Raw genomic sequence first — 16772 nt, forward strand, 5'->3', positions numbered from 1 at the left:
TGTATATACAGTATACTGTCCTCTGTAGTGTATATACAGTATACTGTCCCCTGTAGTATATATACAGTATACTGTCCTCTGTAGTGTATATATACAGTATACTGTCCTCTGTATATATACAGTATACTGTCCCCTGTAGTATATATACAGTATACTGTCCTCTGTAGTATATATACAGTATACTGTCCTCTGTAGTATATATATATATAGTATACTATCCTCTGTAGTATATATATATAGTATACTATCCTCTGTAGTGTATATACAGTATACTGTCCTCTGTAGTATATATACAGTATACTGCCCTCTGTAGTATATATACAGTATACTGTCCTCTGTAGTATATATATACAGTATACTGTCCTCTGTAGTATATATATACAGTATACTGCCCTCTGTAGTATATATATATATACAGTATACTGTCCTCTGTAGTGTATATACAGTATACTGTCCTCTGTAGTGTATATATACAGTATACTTTCCTCTGTAGTATATATACAGTACACTGTCCTCTGTAGTATATATACAGTATACTGTCCTCTGTAGTATATATACAGTATATACTGTCCTCTGTAGTATATATACAGTATACTGTCCTCTGTAGTATGTATACAGTATACTGTCCTCTGTAGTATATATACAGTATACTGCCCTCTGTAGTATATATACAGTATACTGCCCTCTGTAGTATATATACAGTATACTGTCCTCTGTAGTGTATATACAGTATACTGTCCTCTGTAGTGTATATATACAGTATACTGTCCTCTGTAGTGTATATATACAGTATACTGTCCTCTGTATATATACAGTATACTGTCCCCTGTAGTATATATACAGTATACTGTCCTCTGTAGTATATATATACAGTATACTGTCCTCTTCAGTGTAAATTACTTTACACAGTTTAGTGTCATAAATATATTGAAGAGAATAGGGCAAGATTAGATACACAGCTCAGCAGACAGTATCACACAGGATAGGATTAGATACACAGCTCAGCAGACAGTATCACACAGGACAGGATTAGATACACAGCTCAGCAGACAGTATCACACAGGACAGGATTAGATACACAGCTCAGCAGACAGTATCACACAGGATAGGATTAGATACACAGCTCAGCAGACAGTATCACACAGGATAGGATTAGATACACAGCTCAGCAGACAGTATCACACAGGACAGGATTAGATACACAGCTCAGCAGACAGTATCACACAGGATAGGATTAGATACACAGCTCAGCAGACAGTATCACACAGGATAGGATTAGATACACAGCTCAGCAGACAGTATCACACAGGATAGGATTAGATACACAGCTCAGCAGACAGTATCGCACAGTGTAGGATTAGATACACAGCTCAGCAGACAGTATCACACAGGAGAGGATTAGATACACAGCTCAGCAGACAGTATCACACAGGATAGGATTAGATACACAGCTCAGCAGACAGTATCGCACAGTGTAGGATTAGATACACAACTCAGCAGACAGTATCACACAGGAGAGGATTAGATACACAGCTCAGCAGACAGTATCACACAGGACAGGATTAGATACACAGCTCAGCAGACAGTATCACACAGGATAGGATTAGATACACAGCTCAGCAGACAGTATCACACAGGATAGGATTAGATACACAGCTCAGCAGACAGTATCACACAGGATAGGATTAGATACACAGCTCAGCAGACAGTATCACACAGGAGAGGATTAGATACACAGCTCAGCAGACAGTATCACACAGGAGAGGATTAGATACACAGCTCAGCAGACAGTATCACACAGGATAGGATTAGATACACAGCTCAGCAGACAGTATCACACAGGATAGGATTAGATACACAGCTCAGCAGACAGTATCACACAGGATAGGATTAGATACACAGCTCAGCAGACAGTATCACACAGGATAGGATTAGATACACAGCTCAGCAGACAGTATCACACAGGATAGGATTAGATACACAGCTCAGCAGACAGTATCACACAGGATAGGATTAGATACACAGCTCAGCAGACAGTATCACACAGGATAGGATTAGATACACAGCTCAGCAGACAGTATCACACAGGATAGGATTAGATACACAGCTCAGCAGACAGTATCACACAGGATAGGATTAGATACACAGCTCAGCAGACAGTATCACACAGGATAGGATTAGATACACAGCTCAGCAGACAGTATCGCACAGTGTAGGATTAGATACACAGCTCAGCAGACAGTATCACACAGGATAGGATTAGATACACAGCTCAGCAGACAGTATCACACAGGAGAGGATTAGATACACAGCTCAGCAGACAGTATCACACAGGATAGGATTAGATACACAGCTCAGCAGACAGTATCGCACAGTGTAGGATTAGATACACAGCTCAGCAGACAGTATCACACAGGAGAGGATTAGATACACAGCTCAGCAGACAGTATCACACAGGATAGGATTAGATACACAGCTCAGCAGACTGTATCACACAGGATAGGATTAGATACACAGCTCAGCAGGCAGTATCACATAGGATTAGATACACAGCTCAGCAGACAGTATCGCACAGTGTAGGATTAGATACACAGCTCAGCAGACAGTATCACACAGGAGAGGATTAGATACACAGCTCAGCAGACAGTATCACACAGGATAGGATTAGATACACAGCTCAGCAGACAGTATCGCACAGTGTAGGATTAGATACACAGCTCAGCAGACAGTATCACACAGGAGAGGATTAGATACACAGCTCAGCAGACAGTATCACACAGGATAGGATTAGATACACAGCTCAGCAGACTGTATCACACAGGATAGGATTAGATACACAGCTCAGCAGGCAGTATCACATAGGATTAGATACACAGCTCAGCAGACAGTATCGCACAGTGTAGGATTAGATACACAGCTCAGCAGACAGTATCACACAGGAGAGGATTAGATACACAGCTCAGCAGACAGTATCACACAGGATAGGATTAGATACACAGCTCAGCAGACTGTATCACACAGGATAGGATTAGATACACAGCTCAGCAGACAGTATCACATAGGATTAGATACACAGCTCAGCAGACAGTATCACACAGGATAGGATTAGATACACAGCTCAGCAGACAGTATCACACAGGAGAGGATTAGATACACAGCTCAGCAGACAGTATCACACAGGATAGGATTAGATACACAGCTCAGCAGACAGTATCACACAGGATAGGATTAGATACACAGCTCAGCAGACAGTATCACACAGGATAGGATTAGATACACAGCTCAGCAGACAGTATCACACAGGATAGGATTAGATACACAGCTCAGCAGACAGTATCACACAGGATAGGATTAGATACACAGCTCAGCAGACAGTATCACACAGGATAGGATTAGATACACAGCTCAGCAGACAGTATCACACAGGATAGGATTAGATACACAGCTCAGCAGACAGTATCACACAGGATAGGATTAGATACACAGCTCAGCAGACAGTATCACACAGGATAGGATTAGATACACAGCTCAGCAGACAGTATCACACAGGATAGGATTAGATACACAGCTCAGCAGACAGTATCACACAGGGTAGGATTAGATACACAGCTCAGCAGACAGTATCACACAGGGTAGGATTAGATACACAGCTCAGCAGACAGTATCACACAGGATAGGATTAGATACACAGCTCAGCAGACAGTATCACACACAATATGATTAGATACACAGCTCAGCAGACAGTATCACACAGGATAGGATTAGATACACAGCTCAGCAGACAGTATCACACAGGAGAGGATTAGATACACAGCTCAGCAGTCAGTATCACACAGGATAGGATTAGATACACAGCTCAGCAGACAGTATCGCACAGTGTAGGATTAGATACACAGCTCAGCAGACAGTATCACACAGGAGAGGATTAGATACACAGCTCAGCAGACAGTATCACACAGGATAGGATTAGATACACAGCTCAGCAGACAGTATCGCACAGTGTAGGATTAGATACACAGCTCAGCAGACAGTATCACACAGGAGAGGATTAGATACACAGCTCAGCAGACAGTATCACACAGGATAGGATTAGATACACAGCTCAGCAGACTGTATCACACAGGATAGGATTAGATACACAGCTCAGCAGGCAGTATCACATAGGATTAGATACACAGCTCAGCAGACAGTATCGCACAGGAGAGGATTAGATACACAGCTCAGCAGACAGTATCACACAGGATAGGATTAGATACACAGCTCAGCAGACTGTATCACACAGGATAGGATTAGATACACAGCTCAGCAGACAGTATCACATAGGATTAGATACACAGCTCAGCAGACAGTATCACACAGGATAGGATTAGATACACAGCTCAGCAGACAGTATCACACAGGAGAGGATTAGATACACAGCTCAGCAGACAGTATCACACAGGATAGGATTAGATACACAGCTCAGCAGACAGTATCACACAGGATAGGATTAGATACACAGCTCAGCAGACAGTATCACACAGGATAGGATTAGATACACAGCTCAGCAGACAGTATCACACAGGATAGGATTAGATACACAGCTCAGCAGACAGTATCACACAGGATAGGATTAGATACACAGCTCAGCAGACAGTATCACACAGGATAGGATTAGATACACAGCTCAGCAGACAGTATCACACAGGATAGGATTAGATACACAGCTCAGCAGACAGTATCACACAGGATAGGATTAGATACACAGCTCAGCAGACAGTATCACACAGGATAGGATTAGATACATGGCTCAGCAGACAGTATCACACAGGATAGGATTAGATACACAGCTCAGCAGACAGTATCACACAGGATAGGATTAGATACACAGCTCAGCAGACAGTATCACACAGGATAGGATTAGATACACAGCTCAGCAGACAGTATCACACACAATATGATTAGATACACAGCTCAGCAGACAGTATCGCACAGTGTAGGATTAGATACACAGCTCAGCAGACAGTATCACACAGGACAGGATTAGATACACAGCTCAGCAGACAGTATTACACATGATAGGATTAGATACACAGCTCAGCAGACAGTATTACACAGGATAGGATTAGATACACAGCTCAGCAGGGAGTATCACAGAGGGTAGGATTAGATACACAGCTCAGCAGACAGTATCACACGGGATAGGATTAGATACACAGCTCAGCAGACAGTATCACACGGGATAGGATTAGATACACAGCTCAGCAGACAGTATCACACAGGAGAGGATTAGATACACAGCTCAGCAGACAGTATCACACAGGATAGGATTAGATACACAGCTCAGCAGACAGTATCACACAGGATAGGATTAGATACACAGCTCAGCAGACAGTATCACACAGGAGAGGATTAGATACACAGCTCAGCAGACAGTATCACACAGGATAGGATTAGATACACAGCTCAGCAGGCAGTATCACACAGGATAGGATTAGATACACAGCTCAGCAGACAGTATCACACAGGATAGGATTAGATACACAGCTCAGCAGACAGTATCACACAGGAGAGGATTAGATACACAGCTCAGCAGACAGTATCACACAAGAGAAGCTGTGATCCAGGCTCAGCAGGCTGTATCTCACAGGAGAGGCTTAGATACGGCTGTGCTGGCCGCTCCCAGTGTTTGGGGCTCTGGAGATGGTGAGGGAAGCGCCTGTGGCCCTCAGTGATGTGAGGAGAGGAGCAGGAGCCATGTCTGGGTGTACTAACATGGCCGCCGAAGGTGTAGGGGGCGGGGCTAGTGCTGAATGACAAGTGTGCCGGGCGGGGCCAGCCCTGTGACGTCACACCGCAAAGCATGCTGGGAGAGTAAAACTCCAGGAACCTGAGGGAAAGAGGAAGTTCTGCTGGAAACGTCCTGTAAAGAGGCTCTGATGTCCGGACAGCGGGAGGGAGAGCCCCGGCCTGAGGAGGAGCAGGTACCGGGGAGCCGGGGGCCGCAGTCAGTAGTGCAGTGTGTGATGTCTGTCACAGCTGGTGCTTCAGTAGTGCAGTGTATGATGTCTGTCACAGCTGGTGCTTCAGTAGTGCAGTGTATGATGTCTGTGGCAGTTGATGCTTCAGTAGTGCAGTGTGTGATGTCTGTCACAGCTGGTGCTTCAGTAGTGCAGTGTGTGATGTCTGTCACAGCTGATGCTTCAGTAGTGCAGTGTGTGATGTCTGTCACAGCTGGTGCTTCAGTAGTGCAGTGTATGATGTCTGTGGCAGTTGATGCTTCAGTAGTGCAGTGTATGATGTCTGTCACAGCTGGTGCTTCAGTAGTGCAGTGTATGATGTCTGTGGCAGCTGATGCTTCAGTAGTGCAGTGTATGATGTCTGTGGCAGTTGATGCTTCAGTAGTGCAGTGTATGATGTCTGTCACAGCTGATGCTTCAGTAGTGCAGTGTATGATGTCTGTGGCAGCTGATGCTTCAGTAGTGCAGTGTGTGATGTCTGTCACAGCTGGTGCTTCAGTAGTGCAGTGTGTGATGTCTGTCACAGCTGATGCTTCAGTAGTGCAGTGTGTGATGTCTGTTGCAGCTGATGCTTCAGTAGTGCAGTGTGTGATGTCTGTTGCAGCTGATGCTTCAGTAGTGCAGTGTGTGATGTCTGTCACAGCTGATGCTTCAGTAGTGCAGTGTGTGATGTCTGTTGCAGCTGATGCTTCAGTAGTGCAGTGTGTGATGTCTGTCACAGCTGATGCTTCAGTAGTGCAGTGTGTGATGTCTGTTGCAGCTGATGCTTCAGTAGTGCAGTGTGTGATGTCTGTCACAGCTGATGCTTCAGTAGTGCAGTGTATGATGTCTGTGGCAGCCGATGCTTCAGTAGTGCAGTGTGTGATGTCTGTGGCAGTTGATGCTTCAGTAGTGCAGTGTATGATGTCTGTCACAGCTGATGCTTCAGTAGTGCAGTGTATGATGTCTGTCACAGCTGGTGCTTCAGTAGTGCAGTGTATGATGTCTGTAGCAGCTGATGCTTCAGTAGTGCAGTGTATGATGTCTGTTGCAGTTGATACTTCAGTAGTGCAGTGTATGATGTCTGTCACAGCTGGTGCTTCAGTAGTGCAGTGTATGATGTCTGTGGCAGTTGATGCTTCAGTAGTGCAGTGTGTGATGTCTGTCACAGCTGATGCTTCAGTAGTGCAGTGTGTGATGTCTGTGGCAGCTGATGCTTCAGTAGTGCAGTCTGTTATGAGTGCTGCAGGATCCTCCCCGCAGTCTGCTGGATGTGACGGGGTTGGTGCTGCTGCGGGGGAGGGTCTCCCAGTGGACGTCCTATGACAGACCTGGAGGAGGAGCTCCGCCGATCCAGCCACAAGTCACAGGGAGAAGCCGAGAACGGGATAAAACCAGCGACATGTTTATACGGCAGGGACCGATCCAGCAGCAGCCGTTAGGTCCACCGGGGCTCGTGACCACGGCACCTGGAGCCACAAAAACCTGGAACTATAATACAGGGTTAAAAAAAATTCTAATCGGCCCCCCTCCCCAAAGTTAAAAGTACATAAACAACACACGTCGCCGGCGCCTCCACTATTAAAATGTACAAGGATTTAGCGCAAATGGGAAAATAAATAAAACCGCCATCCACAATACGGCGTCAGTGAGAAGCAGAGACTGGGAATGGGCACACAGCGCCGCACACGTTATGGCGGTCAGAAGATGGGGATGTAGAGAAAACATTCGCTTTTTTCCAAAGTTTTTATTTTTTTCAATATTAAAACACAATAAAACCTGTATAAATGTGGTGTCGCTGTAATCGCACCGACCGGAGGATGAGGGGAACCGGCCAGGAAACGCTGGGACAGCAAAACCAGGAAACTGCCCGAATTGTGTTTTTTATTTATTTATTTTTTGGCTGGGAGTAAAAAAATTTAATTGAAAATTTTCCTATTATGAAGGGGTTAAAAGTCAGAAAATTCCTGTTAAAATGTAAAATCCATAGAATCCAATGTTACTTGTTCACAGTTGCTGCTTCCAGCTTTTTAAATACCATGTGACTATAAAGGACCAATCAGAGAGGAGGTTCCCCATGGTCCGCTCCATGACTACTTGCCCATCATCCCTATCACACTGGGGATCCCTCTGTACCAGCCGGGAGGGTGAGGTCCTGTTTAGGTAACTGTCCTGTTTGGCTGTGAGGTCCGTGACCCGTGGACCATTCAGCTTCCCTCCGATTAATGGCCTTCACCGGAGAAGACTTCCTCCGGGTGAACTGGACATTCCTGTAGACCCTCTTATAAAGTAGTGGTGTCAGAGGGGTTTTCTGGAATTATCATATTGATGACCGATCTTCAGGATGGGTCATGAGATCGGGGGGCTCCTACTCCCAGGACCCCACCAATCAGCTGTATGAAGAGGCTGCTGCGCTCGGTGACTTCTTACGCCTTTTCCAAGGCCATGTGATGTCACATTCACCGGTCACAGCTGCGATATCAAGCACAACCACTTTACAAAAGACGGCGCTTGGTGACCTGCGAGAAGACTGCAGCGCTCACCGGCGAGCCACGGTCTCCTCAAACAGCTGATTGGTCGGGTGTATCACCACTTCAGCCAGGGATTGTATGTAGGGGTCGTGTGAGGGTGCACCATACTTTACACTGCTGTGACCTCAAACATGGAGGAACTGCCCTGACGAGATCTTCTAGTCATCAGTCCAGACAATAGAGAGAAGACCTCATCTCCTCTGATTTCTCCCCAAATGTCCCTCATCATCTCCGGTCATTATAAGCATTTCTATGGGATTTCATGCGGATTCTACATTGACTCCTCTTCTTCCATTCAGGTTCCTGTGATATAGGATTGTCCGATGACATCATCAGTACCAGATACTGGATGGAGACAGGGACAAGATGGTGGAGAGGATATTAAATCTTACCTTAGAGATACTCTTCCTGCTTACTGGAGAGGTGAGAGGTTCTGATGATGTCACATTACACCATTATCTATGGTAATTACAGGGGATGTGACTGGAGAGGTGAGAGGTTCTGATGATGTCACATTACATCATTATCTATGGTAATGAGAGGTTCTGATGATGTCACATTACATCATTATCTATGGTAATTACAGGGGATGTGACTGGAGAGGTGAGAGGTTCTGATGATGTCACATTACACCATTATCTATGGTAATTACAGGGGATGTGACGAGAGGTGAGAGGTTCTGATGATGTCACATTACATCATTATCTATGGTAATTACAGGGGATGTGACTGGAGAGGTGAGAGGTTCTGATGATGTCACATTACATCATTATCTATGGTAATTACTGGTGATGTGACTGGAGAGGTGAGAGGTTCTGATGATGTCACATTACATCATTATCTATGGTAATGAGAGGTTCTGATGATGTCACATTACATCATTATCTATGGTAATTACAGGGGATGTGACTGGAGAGGTGAGAGGTTCTGATGATGTCACATTACATTATCTATGGTAATTACAGGTGATGTGACTGGAGAGGTGAGAGGTTCTGATGATGTCACATTACACCATTATCTATGGTAATTACAGGTGATGTAACTGGAGAGGTGAGAGGTTCTGATGATGTCACATTACACCATTATCTATGGTAATTACAGGAGATGTGACTGGAGAGGTGAGAGGTTCTGATGATGTCACATTACACCATTTTCTATGGTAATTACAGGTGATGTGACTGGAGAGGTGAGAGGTTCTGATGATGTCACATTACATCATTATCTATGGTAATTACAGGGGATGTGACTGGAGAGGTGAGAGGTTCTGATGATGTCACATTACACCATTATCTATGGTAATTACAGGTGGACATGGCTGTAGAAGTGATGGACTCTGGAATGTACATGGTGACATTTATTATTATGCCTTCCATGAACAGGATTACTCCACGGTGAAGAAGACGTCTGGTAATCTGATACATGAGAAGAACAATGAGAAGATCCTAGAAGTCGTCCACAAGATGATGGAGCTGCTGACTGGAGAGGTGACACCGCCGGGAATGCGGGGACATTATACAGTCACAGCACTGGAGGGGTCTGGGTGATGACGGTGTCATTGTGTTGTCAGGTTCCTATAAGGTGTCAGGATGTCGCTGTCTATTTCTCCATGGAGGAGTGGGAGTATTTAGAAGGACACAAGGGTCTACACAAGGAGGTGATGATGGAGGAGGACCAGCCCCTCACATCTCCAGGTAACAGACAGGACTAAATACAAATGTCCTGGAATTCTCTGTCTGTAAAGTCTGAGTCCAGTCTCTGTGTCTCCTGCAGAGAGATCCAGTCAGAGGACAACACCAGAGAGATGTCCGCGTCCTCTCCTTCCACACGATGGTCAGGTAACGGAGATTTTCCATATCGCTGGTCACTGCTGCGTCCAGTGATTGGCTGCAGTGGTCACATGCCCCCATCAATGGGACGTTGATTCCCAGAGTCCCAGTACCTGCGGAGGCGGTCGTGGAGTGATGAAGCCGGCAACCAGCGGTGGGGATCAGGTAAGTATGAACCCACCACAAGTCCGGTCACTCTGAAGGGATCTGTTAAAAAAGGTTAAAGTTGGATGATGACCCCTTTAACGATCTTTTGTGGTAATGGAAAATATTTCTCGCAACTTGTCTGACTGTCCTGTAACTTACAATATTTGCTTCACAGATTTTATATCAGGATGAAGATCTGCGCAATATTAATGCTACAGAGACAGATGTGAGGGGCGATGAGGAATACAAGGAGGAGACTCCTACAGAGACAGATGTGAGGGGTGATGACCAGTGTGAAAAGGACATTCCTACAGATAAGAGCCCAGGTGAGTAGTGACCACTAAATGAAGCAGAGACGAGTCTGTAACTGTAATGACCCTGTACTGGACTTCCCCTATAGCAGGCGCCTTCCCCAGGTCCTTACAGTGTCCCCCAGTACTCAGATACCCCCAGGACTTACAGTAGGACCAAACTGTGTAACAGCCGGACCTTCCCCTGAAGAATAATACAAAGCACATATCAGATATAGAACTCATCAGTAGATGACTGGACCGAGATGGGGATAGTAATCAGATGGTGGAACTAACGGATGATGGGGGTTATATGGTGAGCGGATGATTGAACAGACAATAAGTGACCCTGACTGGAGCTTTCCTTAGATCTGTCCTTAGACGCTGACCCCAATACCATCGCTGACCCTCACTGTCCCTACAGACATTCTTATGGAAAACACTAATCTGTAAAACTGACCCTAAAACAAATAGGAGGACACTAAGGCCTGTTTCGCTCATTCATTAGGTGATCGGCAGCACATTTACACGGGCAGATTGTCGTGAATGAGCATTCGCAGGTACGGTCGTGCCCAATAATTGGCTCATGTAAATCCACCATAACCATAAGAACAAAGGTACACCGATGAAGAAAACTAGGAGAGATACTAGAAAATAAAAGGATTACTGGATTGAAAAGCACAGAGCTTACACTATAACCAGCAGCCCCCTGCAGAAACTAGGAATATTTACAGCGAGGCTAACCAGTCAGGAGCTCCTCTCCAAACAAGGTGAGCTACAGAAGAGAGGTCGGCTGAGCAAGAGATCAGCTACTGTATAATACATAGCAACTGCCCCAAACATACTAGTAGACAGGAGAAGATGAAATCATAGGAGTGTTTTTTTTTTTTTTTGTTTTTTTGAAAGCCCAAAGTCTTGCTCTCTCACCTTGTGCAACAAAATCGTGCAGCGTGCCACACAAAAACGTGCACTAGGTCGCGGTCTATCGCAGGCCCTCTCCGTAAGAGAAGGGCCCCCCACAAACTATTCCCTATCCCTCCGGGGCCGAAGCTCCTGTAAGGGACTGGGACAAATGGCAACCCTCAGCCGAAGCCAAGGGTACGCCCATCTATGCTCCCGGCTTTTGCCTAGGCTGCCACCCAAGGCAGCAGCCAGGAGCTTCAACAAAGGTCTGGACTCTCCCCGAAGGGAGAGCCCAAGGGGTTTGGCAGGGGGGTGAAGAACCAATATGGCCACACACACCCCGCCTAGACCTTGGGGGGGGGGGGGTTACCCGTAAGGGCACCGAACCCTGAAAATCCTAGTGAGACACTACAAACGTGTAAAAGTGCACACGGTGAACACAAAAAATAAATAAAGTGAATGTGTGCCCTTACGGCCCGGACATTCGACCGGAATTTTAAAAATTCCGTAAGGTCACCGAACCCTGAAAATCCTAGTGAGACACTACAAACGTGTAAAAGTGCACACGGTGAACACAAAAAATAAATAACCCCAGGGACACTTACACTTTAGGCTTTCAACACAACTCAGCCTCATGGCTTCGATCCAGCAGAGCTCAAAGGTCACTTCACATAGGTGCGGTCCAGACACCCATGCTCCATGACCCAGGGTTGCTGTGTGATTCTCCGTTCCGCTCGACAACCATGGCAAGCCACGGTTGGAGTACAGCCTGGAGCGTAGCTCTACAGGAACTGAAGAACAGATATTACACTTGATCTTAGCCAAAAGACCGAGAAGCCATTATGACTTAAAGTGCAGTTCCACCACAGTGCAATGGGTTTTATTTTTACTGCGTTCCCTACACGGTAAAACTGAATAATGGAAGCACTCACTAGTATTCGCTTCATAAGATGCACTGACATTCCCCTCCCCCACACTTTTGGGGGAAAAAGTACATCTTATATGTGGGGTCTGTAGAAAAGGTCACTAACTGAACAACCCCTTTAATTGTTTGACCACCTGATATCCCACAGTGCTGATCAGAAGGCTGGAGTTGTCACCTGTTCTTCCCTTTGTGAACCCATTCAGCAGGACTGGACTTTCAGGGCAGAGTCTAACAGCATTTCCACAGTCTAATAAAAGCAGGTCACCAACCCTAAATACTGGTTGCCTCTGGCCGGTCCTATATACTAAGAGATTCCGGATAAGTAAGCAATCGCCCCCACTCTGCTCAGCTTCCCAGCTCTCCGTGACGACCTGCCACAATTTCCGACTACCATTCTGCTCCTACTTAAGACTCCAGCACTGCCCCCCACCCATCCTCTAATGGTCCCCTTGCTGACTCCTTAGGGAGCACATTAGCGGGGGCATAGTCTGTATAGAGAATGCACCAGGGAAGCCGGGACGGTCTTGTGGAGGGCACTGGTGACTGGTTTTACAGATCTCCCAGTGCCCCCCTATTAGTGACTCTGCCACAATTATTTACTTATAATTCCTGATCCTCACATGCAGTTTTGGAGCTCTTGTTAAAGAACGGAGGGGTCGTTTCACTCAGTATGATTAACTCTAACAAGCAGTAAGCCTGGTTTAATAGGGTTGATCCTGCTGACAGATGCTCTGTAGAGGGAAACTATTACTTCTGTGCTGGCAGTCAGTACTTTTAGATTACCGATAGTCCAAACCCCACAGCACATTGCCAGCACTAGGAGGGAGATGAGTCCGATGAGGCTCACTACCCCCACCGTCCGCCTCCTCCCGACATTCACTGGCAGGATTCTTTCTAGTTGTGCATAGGAAAACCAGTCAGTCTTGGTCCTGAGGCAGGGGAGGGTAGAGGTAGTCACTTATCGGACTTGTCTCCCTCGCAGCCCTGGTGCACACTGTGGGGTTCGGCTTGTCAGTACTGACTGCCAGCACAGATGTGACAGACCGCTGAAATCACCGGGCCTGTGACTACACTATGCTGCCCCCTGTGAGGGCCACGTACTACAGGTGACAGGTTCCCTTTAAGGCAGATTATTTTATACAAAGAATTTTAATAGAGAATAGTAATCAGGCCTTACGCTGACTCCATAGCCATGGCTTCCTCATACATGACCGCACTGTTCCTCTCCACTGCCCTGCACTAAACTGCATTTTTATATGTTAAAAAATATCAGTATTATTGAAAAAATGTATATTATTAAAAATAATTTTACTAAATTTTGTTCTTGTCAGATGACTGTACTGGGAGCTCGGAGGGACAATTGATATCTACAGATTATAATGCAGATGATCCTGGTGTCACATCAGATACGTATGAAGATTGTGCCATTATCCCAGATATACCATCCACCCTTCACAGCAAAATTCTGTCATCTGATCCTTTAAAACAAATCCGATCTTCTGATTCATCACAGACCATTAACCAGAATGCAAGCCACAAAAGGGGTGAGGAAGCCCTAAGAGCCCAGAAAGGGAAGAAGTCATATCCATGTTCAGAATGTGGGAAATGTTTTACTCACAAATATGAACTTGAGAGGCATCAGAGAGTTCACACGGGAGAGAAGCCGTATTCATGTTCAGAATGTGGGAAATGTTTTACTCAGAAAGCACATTCAATAAACCATCAGAGAATTCACACAGGGGAAAAGCCATATATATGTTCAGACTGTGGGAAATGTTTTACTCAGAAAGCACATTCAATAAACCATCAGAGAATTCACACAGGGGAAAAGCCATATATATGTTCAGACTGTGGGAAATGTTTTACTCAGAAAGCACATTCAATAAACCATCAGAGAATTCACACAGGGGAAAAGCCATATATATGTTCAGACTGTGGGAAATGTTTTACTTACAAATCAGAACTTAAGAGGCATCAGAGAGTTCACACGGGAGAGACGACGTATTCTTGTTCAGAGTGTGGGAAATGTTTTACTCACAAAGCAGATTTTGAGAAGCATCAGAGAGTTCACACGGGAGAGAAGCCGTATTCATGTTCAGAATGTGGGAAATGTTTTACTCAGAAATCACATTTAATAAACCATCAGAGAATTCACACAGGGGAAAAGCCGTATTCATGCTTAGATTGTGGGAAATGTTTTGCTCATAAATTATCTCTTGAGAGCCATCACAGAATTCACACAGGGGAGCTGTATTCATGTTCAGAATGTGGGAAATGTTTTACTATGAAATCAAATCTTCAGAGTCATCAGATAATTCACACAGGTGAGAAGCAATATATTTGTTCAGAATGTGAAGTGTGTTTTGCTAGAAAATCTGCTCTTCTTTTACATCAAAGACGTCACACAGGGGAGAAGCCGTATTCATGTTCGCAATGTGGGAAATGTTTTACTCAGAAATCATATCTTATTAAACATCAGAGAATTCACACAGGGGAGAAGCCATATTCATGTTTAGAATGTGGGAAATGTTTTACTAAGAAATCATATCTTCAGAAACATCAGAAAGTTCACACAAAGGAGAAGCCGTATTAATGTTCAGAATGTGGGAAATGTTTTACTCAGAAATCAAATATTCAGAAACATCAGAAAGTTCACACAAAGGAGAAGCCGTATTAATGTTCAGAATGTGGGAAATGTTTTACTAATAAATCAAATATTCAGAAACATCAGAAAGTTCACACAAAGGAGAAGCCGTATTCATGTTCAGAATATGGGAAATATTTTACTATGAAATAAAGTCTTGAGAGACATCAGCAAATTTGCACAAAGAATAAGCTGTATTCATGTTAAGGATGTGATTGATATTTCGTTAGAAAATCTGATCTTCAACATCAAAGATGTCACATGGGAAAAAAATGCTGTAGTCGTGTTAAGAATGTTTAACTCAAAAATATATTTTTGGGCATTAAAAAATTCCCACAGGAAAAGCCACTTTCATGCAGGGAAATATTTTATTCACAAATTAATTTAGAGAGAGATCAAGAATACACACAGGGGAGAAGCTGTATTCCTGTCCAGAATGTGGAAAATGGTGGGCTCTGAAACCCAATCTTCACCATGAAAGTCATCATACAGGGGAGAGGCCATAATTATGTACGGCCTGTGGGAAATGTTTTACTTACCAATCGGATTGTGTTAAACATCAGAGAATGCACGTAGGGGAGAAGCAGTTTTAACCCCCCTCATAACACTTGCCATACATGTACGTCAGGTTTTGGGTATTTAACGACTTCTGCCTTAAAGATAAAGTGATTGAAAACTGAATAAAAAACATCAAAAAGTCACATATACCATAAAATGTTATCAATATAAATTGTATGTCGCACCGCAAATAAAGAACCTTCACACAGCCCTGTAGAATTTTTTTTTGGGAGTATTAAAACCTAGCACAGGGGCGTGGCCTGGACGTCTACAGAGATGGCGGCGTGATCTCTGAGCTCCGCTGCTCCTGCTCCTAACTCAGGCCAAATTTGCTTATATCGGCGCGTCACATGGGGAAAAAGTTACCCCTAAAGAAGCCCACTACCCACCCGTCCTCTCGAGGGGAAAGAACCCTGGATACTTACCTTACCCGCGGCTCCCGTCTTCCCAGTGCGGCCTTCTCCAGCAACTCGTCACAGGCGCCATTACAGTGCCGGCGGCTCCCGCCTCCTCTACCACGGCAGGTGAGAGCAGCAGCGTGATAACAGGGGAATCCTCTCTTTGCCCCCTGGCTGTAGATTTCGTGCCGATTCGGCTCGCTGTTACCCCTAGCTTGAGCCTGGATGGTTACAGGGCTCCCAGTTTATAAGCACTAATATGCCGCCCAAAACGGCTCCTAAACAGGCCAGACAGCCTGCGGCTACACCGGCACGCCGCTGAGAATGGGGAGACAGCCCTGATATTGAGGTGGACACAGCTTCTATCCCTTTACATCCCCCTGAAGAAACAAATGTGTGGAGCCAGCGTACAACTTCTGGGGATGAGAATGGAGAGGATCTCCCTTGTGCTTCCCAAGATATGAAATCTCTGCAGCAAGCATTGAAGAAGATGCCCACAAAAGAAGATTTTAAAGTAATGGTGGCTGGGGTGCATGATGCCTTTAAAGCAGAAATTTCCTCTTTAAGAATGG

General features: G+C 45.1%; 3 protein-coding genes and 1 pseudogene across 19 annotated transcripts in view; 2 read left to right on the forward strand and 2 right to left on the reverse strand.

Annotated features, from left to right (window-relative positions):
- The window catches only part of LOC121000834 (zinc finger protein 383-like), a 1218895-nt gene that overhangs the window by 606265 nt on the left and 595858 nt on the right, over nt 1–16772 (reverse strand). The window lies entirely within an intron of this gene.
- Nucleotides 5866–16772, forward strand: part of LOC121000873 (gastrula zinc finger protein XlCGF66.1-like) — a 61156-nt gene continuing 50249 nt past the window's right edge. The window contains exons 1-7 of one of the 2 annotated variants that reach the window (XM_040431621.1): nt 5866–5963; nt 8809–8932; nt 9889–9993; nt 10077–10200; nt 10280–10344; nt 10658–10808; nt 10883–11147. In XM_040431621.1, the coding sequence (XP_040287555.1) occupies nt 8876–8932; nt 9889–9993; nt 10077–10200; nt 10280–10344; nt 10658–10808; nt 10883–10947 (567 nt within the window). In that variant the 5' untranslated portion in view covers nt 5866–5963; nt 8809–8875 and the 3' untranslated portion in view covers nt 10948–11147. Of the gene's footprint in view, nt 5964–8808; nt 8933–9888; nt 9994–10076; nt 10201–10279; nt 10345–10657; nt 10809–10882; nt 11148–16772 lie in introns of those variants that run through there. The other variant, XM_040431622.1, reaches the window with a different exon arrangement.
- LOC121001546 (gastrula zinc finger protein XlCGF26.1-like) lies at nt 11056–15499 on the forward strand. Its single transcript, XM_040432669.1, has 3 exons — nt 11056–11088; nt 11434–11542; nt 13932–15499. Exons 1-3 carry the CDS (start codon nt 11056–11058, stop codon nt 15191–15193), a joined length of 1404 nt encoding a protein of 467 aa, XP_040288603.1. The 3' UTR covers nt 15194–15499.
- On the reverse strand, nt 12392–12516 carry LOC121002954 (annotated as a pseudogene).

This window comes from Bufo bufo, chromosome 5 (assembly GCF_905171765.1).
Source record: "Bufo bufo chromosome 5, aBufBuf1.1, whole genome shotgun sequence".
NCBI classification, from domain to species: domain Eukaryota; kingdom Metazoa; phylum Chordata; class Amphibia; order Anura; family Bufonidae; genus Bufo; species Bufo bufo.

Excerpts from the sequence above, each read along its gene's own strand:
- LOC121001546 (XM_040432669.1), top strand. The coding sequence starts at position 11,056 with ATGGTGGAACTAACGGATGATGGGGGTTATATG. Across the intron at positions 11,089-11,433 it reads CGGATGATGGGGGTTATATG|GATTACTGGATTGAAAAGCA; the intron begins GTGAGCGGATGA and ends AGAAAATAAAAG. Across the intron at positions 11,543-13,931 it reads GGAGCTCCTCTCCAAACAAG|ATGACTGTACTGGGAGCTCG; the intron begins GTGAGCTACAGA and ends TGTTCTTGTCAG.